Source organism: Trichechus manatus, unplaced genomic scaffold (genome assembly GCF_000243295.1).
Source record: "Trichechus manatus latirostris isolate Lorelei unplaced genomic scaffold, TriManLat1.0 scaffold00164, whole genome shotgun sequence".
Taxonomy (NCBI): domain Eukaryota; kingdom Metazoa; phylum Chordata; class Mammalia; order Sirenia; family Trichechidae; genus Trichechus; species Trichechus manatus.
The window spans coordinates 1,623,460-1,632,568 of record NW_004444100.1 but is presented as its reverse complement, the minus strand read 5'-3'; the positions used below and the strand labels follow the sequence as shown (position 1 = coordinate 1,632,568).

Below are 9,109 nucleotides of genomic sequence, written 5' to 3'. Positions count from 1 at the left end.
AATACATGTGAGTACAATATGCAAGCTAAATACATGTGAGTTAAATACGTAAGGAATAAGACTTCTTTCCTCTTAAAATGAACACCTTTAAATGTCCAACTCAAATATCATGTATTTAGGGGATTAGCAGACACTCCTAAATTAGATGGTATCACTAATTAGCTGATATGCTCCAGTGGCTGGCAAATACTTTGATAAGTTTAAGAGCTTGTTTACAAATTGCACAAAAGAACTGAATTACAGCACACGTAAGACAACGACAAATCCATTATCTAAAAAGAAAGTAGTACCGAGTCCACTTCGTTCAAAGGTTTTTATAACCATAACATTCTAAGTATAACTTCATCCTACATTAAAAAAAACGCATGAGTCTAACATCTAAGTATTTTCAATCCTTCCTCCTTCACCCCAAGAGTTATTGATTATTATCCAGAAGGCATTTGCTTATAAGTAATATTGCTTGATTTACAAAATTCTTTTCCAAGGAAAAGTTCAAAAGGTGGTTATGTGGATTTTCAAACAATACTAGAAAAAAATCTGACATCTTTCACTCATCATTCCTGTAATTAATGAATGAGTTTGGCTTGCCCAAATGTTAAATTATGAGACCACACTGTGTAAAATGCACCTATTACGTTTAAAAAGAAGTTAAACCCATATTTATTTACTAGCATTGTTAAACATTACACAAAACATTCAAGTGGCAAGTAATTATAATGCAAGCCCTTGCATGGCAATCCAAATTTATTGAACTACTGATGCTAAGTTATACAAAATTGCACCACTTTAATTAAGGCTTTTAGTTTACATTTGGCCACCTCAAAGTAGTTGTAACATTAGGTTGGTCAATTTAAATACTGTGGCTCCCTGTTGGATAGACACACAATCTTTACACCCAAACGTTAATGCGTACAAAGCAACAAGGCATTGTTAAATAAAACAGCAATAGTTACTGCAACTTAGGCCTTGTGACCAATTACACATGATTAAAATTACTTCCCACATTCACATCCACAGTACTCGTCCACCATTTAACATCTCAACCAAAACGTTACACATGTGAAACAATCACTAACAGGCAAAAATACTAAACCTGTATATTTGGTATGCAAATACACTTATGCATGAGCAAGCAAGGGATTCACAGTGAGAATCTACAGCTGCAGAAGCCTGAAAATGATTTACAAAAATTGTTAAATCATTAAAAAATTGTTTGAAAATATACACTTCTTGTTGTAGACCCCCACTGTACACACAACTATAAACATTGTTCCCTATGTAAACAAAAAAGGAAACATAATAAGAGATTTGAAAAGTCTGGACATTTCCTTCCCAACAGATATTAAAGGCAACGTCTTTAATCTAAGACATTATACTGAAAGGACTATCATATTTTAAAGACAAGATCACTGTCTCCACAGGTTTTTCAAAAATTAAAAAAACTATATAGCTGTGTTAATCAAAGCGCTTATTTTGTATAATACAATGATAATGACCTTGAATTTCTTAAAAAAAAAAAATTACAATAAGCTACAAGTATCAAAGAAGCAAAGTTATCTGGAGTAGTCTATATAGGAGCTCTTTGGACTTTCGTTTATTATGCTAAAATAGTGGTGCTTTTAGGATTTACATTACTGTACTCTCCAATAGAAAGTATGGGGCGTGTTAAAGTATACAGTACACCATTTTCATACATGTACAACATTGGTGGATGAAGAATGTCTCTTAGCAGTAATACTGGATGTAGCCTCTGGTTTTACCAGTTGCATACTCTAGGGCTATTATATAAGTAAAAATCTCTCTTGTGATACTGGAAAGTGATTAGGATGTGCAAACTGATGTAGTAGCTTTCATCCGCCTCTTAAAGGGTACCACCACAGGAAAGTCCATTTAAGATGTTGTAGGTTTAACAAAGTTGGAATGCTGGCACTGTTGAATTGGGCAACAGTTTTTCAGACCTGTCAAAAGGAAAAAAAATAAATTAACTGAAAACATGGGTTGAAAATAGCACATTAAAGATCCAAAGGAACACATTTAGGAACAGTCTTGAAGCATTAGAAATGAATACAGACTCTTGTCCTAGTCATTACACTAATGACAATGCACCACATTTCACAGCAAAACACAGCATGAGCAGCCATTTTCATCTTCGCATTCCAAAAAGATGAGAGTCTTTTCTGGTGCCAGGTTGAAAGATTTTGTTTTGTTTTACAGTCAAATGAAAATTTTAGATACAAAAAAAGAAAAGTACCTTTGTGCAAATATCTATTACCTTCCACAGGTTAAAAGAGAAAAAAAAATCCTATTAAAATTTAGTTAACCTTATCAGAATAGGATTAAAAGAGATATTATCAATACTAACAAAATGGATGAACCTTTAAAAGTGTTTACAATCCTAGAATTATACTGTTATTATAGAATGGAATCTAAACCAGGGTTTCCAGTATCAGAAAATCAAGACCTTTCTTCTTTACTCTTTTAGTAAGACTAAGAAGCTAGTTCTGAGACCTACAAAAAATAGGATTTATTTATTTCAGGATGGCTCTTTAGAGCTTTACAACTGACAGTTATGTACTGTCTAATTCTAGATTATACTGATTCTATCAACTTTAAGATGGATGTCAGAAAAAGCTGGTATTACACTAAAATCACATATAATTAAACTTTTAAAAAACATTAGTGAGGTAAAAGTAAAATCAGAACTCACTGCCTGCTAAATATTTATTTTTAATGATTTTCGGCATATATGCCTAGACTAAGAAAAAATACTTTCTTTTTATTGTATTTTGTATGGAGTTCAGGCTTATTGCAAGCTCCAGAAACAATTGTTAATATAGATGTGGCTGCTGAAATAATTTGCACAAATATGTTGAACTTTAGGCCCTCATTTAGGGCCTGAAATCTCAACAAGCTTGGTAATCTAGTTTTCTAAATCCTAGCAGACTGGATGTAGCAAACTGGAAAGGACAGATGGGAGTGTGTGAGCTCAGGCATATGTGTGTTGTTGAGAATGGGCACGTGGATTGGAATAAGAGGATGTACTGCTAAACAGAAAGCCTAAAATGGGACAGAAACTCTAAAAAGATACAGAATCAGAGTGCTATGGTAGTAAAGGATATTTAACATAGGGCAAAGCAGGGCCACAAACTTCAAAAAGTTCTCACGGGTAAGAGTACGGTAAATAATGGTTTAATGATAACTGAACAAGAAATCACTGTCTTTGGCATAACAGCAGGAGCTAATACTTGAGTGCTTACCGTGTGCTATGCACTGATCTAACTGCTTTACAAGTATTGCTGTTGTTGTTAGGAGCTGTTGAGTCGCTTCCGACTCATAGCGACCCCAGGTACAACAGAACAAAACACTGCCCAGTCCTACATCATCATCACAATCGTTGCTATGCTTGAGCCCATCATTGTAGCCACTGTGTCAATCCACCACATTGAGGATCTTCCTCTCTTTCGCTGACCCTCTACTTTACAAGTATTAACTCATTTAATATGACTGTTTTCAAAATTTACCTAAAAATGTTGTATGCTCAGTTTTCCTTTGCTGTCTTCACCTCTGGGCTTTTGTATTAGTGGTTCCCTCTGCCTCGGAACCCTTCAGGTGCTAACTTCTACTTGGCCTTTAGATTCAGCTTGGATTATCTCTTACTGACAGACTTTCCCTCAATTCTCAGTCCATGCCTGACACATTTGGTGTCCCAGTTATACATTCCTACAACACCACCCACAATAACACAGCACGGAGTTAGGAGCCAGCCGTCTGGGTTCAAGGTCTGGATATGTTATTTACTAACTGTATGGCCCTGAATAAGTAACTTAATCTTTTTGTGCCTCAGTACCCTCATCGGTACAACAGGAATAATAATGATTCCCATCTCATAGGGTTGTTGTAAGAATTCAATGAATATATAGACAGTACTTAAAAGAGTGCCTGTCGTTGTTAGTCGCTGAGTCAATTCCGACTCATGGCAACCCCATGTGTGCACAGTAGAACTGCTCTACAGGGCTTTCACAGGCTGAGACCTTTAGGAAGGAGATCGCTAGGCCTACCTTCCAAGGTACCTATAGGTAGGTTTGAACTGCCAACCTTTCAGCTAACACTGAAACCATCTGCGTCACCCAGGGACTCAAAAAAGTGCCTGGAATATAGTAAATGTCCTAAATGTTAGATGATGTTATTATTAGTACTACCGTGGATTTATCTCATCATAGCACTCATCACATTTTCCAACTGTTTGTCTACCTCTTCCACTAGACTTTAATTAGCTTCACGAGGTTAGGAGAGAAGGTTGGTCTTATTCTTGGTTGTTATCAGCAGCATCAACCACTGTCCTGTTGGGGCATAAGTATTTATTGAAATAACTTATCTAGAATATTCACTTATGTGGAATACCTTACTTCTGATGATGTCAGGTAAATAATTATTTTAACAGGATATCATACTAAACTCATGGATATCTTAAGAAGGAAGTAATGATTTCATTTTCAGAAGTAACAAAAAATTGTATAGTTGCTTTCTTGACAGAACGCCCTTAATGAAGGTGAGGAGTTAAAGGTCAGAGAAAAAACAAATTAACATACCTGGCTCAGAGCTACAATGCATTTAGTATATTAAAGCAGCTGACATGACGACTTTTTGCGGGCCTTCCCAGGTACAGGAGTTTTTCTGTTAATTTGCCGCACTAGGTCATAAAAGATCTGCAAATATATATGTTTTTTTAATTTACAGGGAAAAAAACAAAACAAAACAAAGTAAAACAACAATAAAAACCCACAAAAATGAAAAAAAAGAAAAAAAAATGTAGGATTTCCATGGATATAAGTAAACCTAGAAAGCAAATATTCTGTTTAGTTAATGAATGACAGTAAAACCAGGTGTACTTATAATTGCTGAATTTTTTTTCATTAGTTTGTTTTTTGGGAGGGTCAAACTTTTTCTCCTTAAAATAAGTACTCAGTTGAAGCAGCCTCAGAGATCTTAATTAGAATATTTACAATCATACAAAAAGCCAATTCTTTACTTTTCTTCAAACCTTTCTATACAAAATGATTTTAAGCCCCCCTCAAGGCAAGAATCATGCACATGCAGGCCTTTCTGAATTTCAGTCTCCAATCTTATAAGATCCTTCATACTCCTGAAGACTTAATCTGTCTTCTACAACCTTATCATTTGTCTAGTCTTCTTTTCTTCATGGTAAATTCTACTGTACCAGCACTTTAATAAAGAGACGGAAATAGCTCATTAATATGCATATATTTAACATAAGATTTTTTTTGCCTATAAGATCATAGCACTTTGAGCACACATTAACTTGGGTCTACATTAATACATTCAAATTTAACACACAGACATTATTTCCCATTAATTATGAATGCTGAATTCAAAATACAGTTATCTTAAGTATAAGTGGCCATACCTCGTTAACATTTATTTTTGACTTTGCAGAAGATTCTAAGAATGCACAGTTGTTCCACTGTCGTGCTAGATTTTGACCTTGTTCCTTTCCTACAACTCTTTCATCTTCTAAGTCACACTTATTTCCAACTAGAATCATTGGAACCTAAAAATAAAATTTGTGAGGGTAAAAATAAATAAGTAAATAAAAATATGCCATACAAATTCAAATCCAAAGAATTCTAAGAGAGTCCATATTATGCCAAAGAAAAACAGCATTAATAATATACAAATTTTAGTTAAATATGGAAGCCTGAACAATGTCTGTTTGTAAATCTTAAGCACAATAATAAGTATTGATTTTCAAGCATATTAATTACATTGTCAATTGTCTCCACTGCCTTATCCTCTCATGGAGATGTCAAACGATAACTCCAAAAAAAAAAGGGGAAAAAAAAAAGGAAAATTCTCATCTATGTTAAATAAAATGCACATCATACAGGTCCTCACTGAGTCAGTGTATATACAAATAAGAACCTTTCACATGAGGTTTTTAGAAAACTATAACCTACTTATAAAAGAAGAAAGAAAAAATTACATAAAAATTGGACTTGTAGTTAATTATAATAAGCAAAAACACATAACCTTTTAAAAGGCAGTACAAAGAGGTGTTACTGTGAAAGCCAATATATTTCAACATTTAAAAATGTTTCTTTAAGGAGTGTGAATCAACTTCAAGTTTTCTGGTTTCCTCACATGCATTTATCACATAAGCATTCTCAATTTCACAACACAACAAGGAGAAATTTGGAAAGTACCTATAGTTTATATTAAAAAGCCAGAAAATTAAATCAACTTAAAAAACAAAATCATAATCACTTATTAATGATGTCATGTATTTGGATACACGTGATGTTTGTAATTTTAAAAGAACACTATAGGAAAAAGTAATACTTACTCTGCAAAACCACTGTTAAACATTTTGGCTTTCCAAAGTATTTTTGGGAAAAACGTTCAAAGTAAGAATTCTGCTTTTTTAGGAAGAGACAGTTTTATTTCTTGGATATAAAGGAATGTAGCAGTTCTACACTGCTAAGTTCTACACATACACGCACACAAACCCCTATCACTTAAAGAAAAATATAAACAGCAGCTGATGCCTTGCAGGAATATTCTTTTGTAGTCCTACAATGAATTTCACTTCTAAAAAATGCTTTTAGTATAATCATTCTCTTTAGCAGGTGGGGAGTGTGGTCCTTTGACCATGTAAATGATCAACTATAAAGAAAAAACATCTAATACTTTCTTACATAGTCTAGCAGAAGCAGACCTTATTGAATAAAATATTCTTTATAATTAAATCAAACCACAACATGTAAATGGTCCTACTTGAACAGTATACAGGAAATCAGACAACAGGAAGTAGTCTTTAGGAAAGTTAAAATGCTATTTACTTTTTTTCCCTCAAGTTGGAAAACAACATTATGAACTGCAGACAAATTTCTATGTTCTAGTCACGCAGCCAAGCCATTTTCTAGCCTGATCCTCACAGTTTCCACATATTCTCAACTTCACATATTGGCCCATCAGTTTTTTTTTTTAATACTCTTCCCTTCTATTTTTACACTTAGATAATTTTAACATATTTTTTCAGGGCCCAACTCAAAGATCCATCCTCTTCATAGAATTTTTTCTATTTACTCCAGCCCAAACTGATTTTTTATTGTTCTACAAATATTTGTTTTGCTAATTTTGACTCCTTAATTATAAGTTTCTTAAAGGGAGGGAACACGTCCATAAATTTTTTGCATTCCCAGTATCTGTGACATCCTAGGTATATTAGGCATTTAATGAGTACTTGTTATGGTTGCAAATGACTGAAAAAAACTACACCAGTTCCCCGAGATAGTAGAAAACATATTTACTAATTGAAAAATGAGGTTGTTATAAATAGGCAGGGTCCCCCAAGGTTCCTTTGTTTCAGAAGTCCAAAAAATGGCACGATTTACCCCTGGGTACCTCCCTGCTCTCACAATATTTGCTACAATTAAACTATAGTACAGTGGTTCTCAAAGTGTGGGGCAGGATCAGCAGCATTAGCACACTTGGAAACTTCTTAGAAATGTAAATTCTTGGGGCCCACCCCAGACCATCTCAGATTTACTGAATCAGAAACTCTGGAGGTGAGGCCCAGCAATCTGTGTTTGAATAAGCCCTATAGGTATTTTGATGCAAAATCAATTTTGAGAACAACTGCTATATATAATATGATAAAAAATTAAAATAATCTTTTCTACAGGGATTAAACTAATTACAATGCACTCTGAAGGGGCATCTAAATTAACCTTAGATTCTAATATAGTTTTTTGCTCCTTTTAAAAATTATTGTTATTATGCTCTTTCTACATCGTAGCTGCTTGAGATGTGTTCATATGTCTGATTCTTGTCTAAAAAAGCTCTTAATGCTACCAGAAATTGGCCAGAACATCATTCCCTCCATTAACATTTGCCTTCCACATTCTTCCTCTCTCCCCATCAAATGCATGATTTAAAAATAGAAGGGGGATAAAAATTTGTTTTGCACAGGATAAGGGGACAGCAATTTTTCTCTTTCCACATTATATATATTTGAAAACGTGTATGAGTGTTAAAAACGTGTTTTTAACTTTCAAGAAAAAAGCTTTAGAAAAACAAACAAAAGTACATAAACTAGTGAAAACAAGTTAAACTGGATACCATTACAATGAGAGTTTAAAAATAAAATGTATTTATTAGGAAGTCATCTTACATCATCAGTGTCTTTAACTCGAAGAATCTGTTCTCTCAGATCTTGCAAATCATTAAAAGTGGACTGTGCTGTGATGGAATAAACTAATGCAAAGCCTTGTCCATTTTTCATGTACAAATCCCTCATTGCTGTAAATTGTTCCTACAGTGGGAGGAAAAGTTGAAAAAGTTTTGACAGTTAATTTGACAATTTTCAAAGTAAAGTCTACAATTATAGTTCAATGAAGAATATTATAGTATTATGTACCATTTCTTAAAATTACAGTCCATGGAAAAATACAATTTGAGAAACTGGTTTTTTAAGAAATAGGTTTTTTATTTAAAAATAATACACCAAAGTAGATTTATGCATAATAAATATACTCAAGTAAGTTCGAAATATCTCCAAAAGTTACTTAAAGGTAGCCCTTATATATGGTAACAGCTTTTTTTAATACATCTTAATGTGTAAGGCATCCAAATTGTATCAAGTTATTCAGCTATTTCACAATGCTCTAGGTATATGGGGTCCATCAGCATGCTTACCTGTTATGTTGTCATTTCTTACCATTTTTATTTAAACTAGAGTGTGAGCCTTTGAGGTAAGAGCACAGTGCCTGGCACATATCAGGTACTCAAACGTTAGCTGAATAAATACTATATACCCAGAATAAATCTTCCCTTCACCTTCAGATTCCTATAAATCTAGCTGGCCTGTAAATGCTTCGGAGGAAAGATATCATTCAAAATAACTTCACATAGTCACTGAAGAATGAATGTATGCCCAAGTATTTTTCACTTTATTTGAAATATGAAAATATATTCTAACTTGTATTAAAAGTATTCATGAGCTTATGAAAATTTTCATTCTAATAAATGTTCTAATTAATCCTGCAATAACTGACCTACTGTAATTAGAAAGCACAACATAAAAAAAAAA

General features: G+C 33.5%; 1 protein-coding gene across 1 annotated transcript in view; it reads right to left on the bottom strand.

The window, feature by feature from the left end:
* Positions 1 to 299: 299 nt before the first annotated feature.
* The window catches only part of RAP1B (RAP1B, member of RAS oncogene family), a 50,581-nt gene continuing 41,771 nt past the window's right edge, over positions 300 to 9,109 (bottom strand). Inside the window, exons 5-8 of the mRNA XM_012558398.2 lie at positions 8,192 to 8,332; positions 5,426 to 5,569; positions 4,590 to 4,706; positions 300 to 1,958 (exon numbers count right to left, since the gene is read on the bottom strand). Coding sequence (XP_012413852.1) covers positions 4,620 to 4,706; positions 5,426 to 5,569; positions 8,192 to 8,332 — 372 coding nt within the window. The 3' untranslated portion in view covers positions 300 to 1,958; positions 4,590 to 4,619. The remainder of the gene's footprint in view (positions 1,959 to 4,589; positions 4,707 to 5,425; positions 5,570 to 8,191; positions 8,333 to 9,109) is intronic.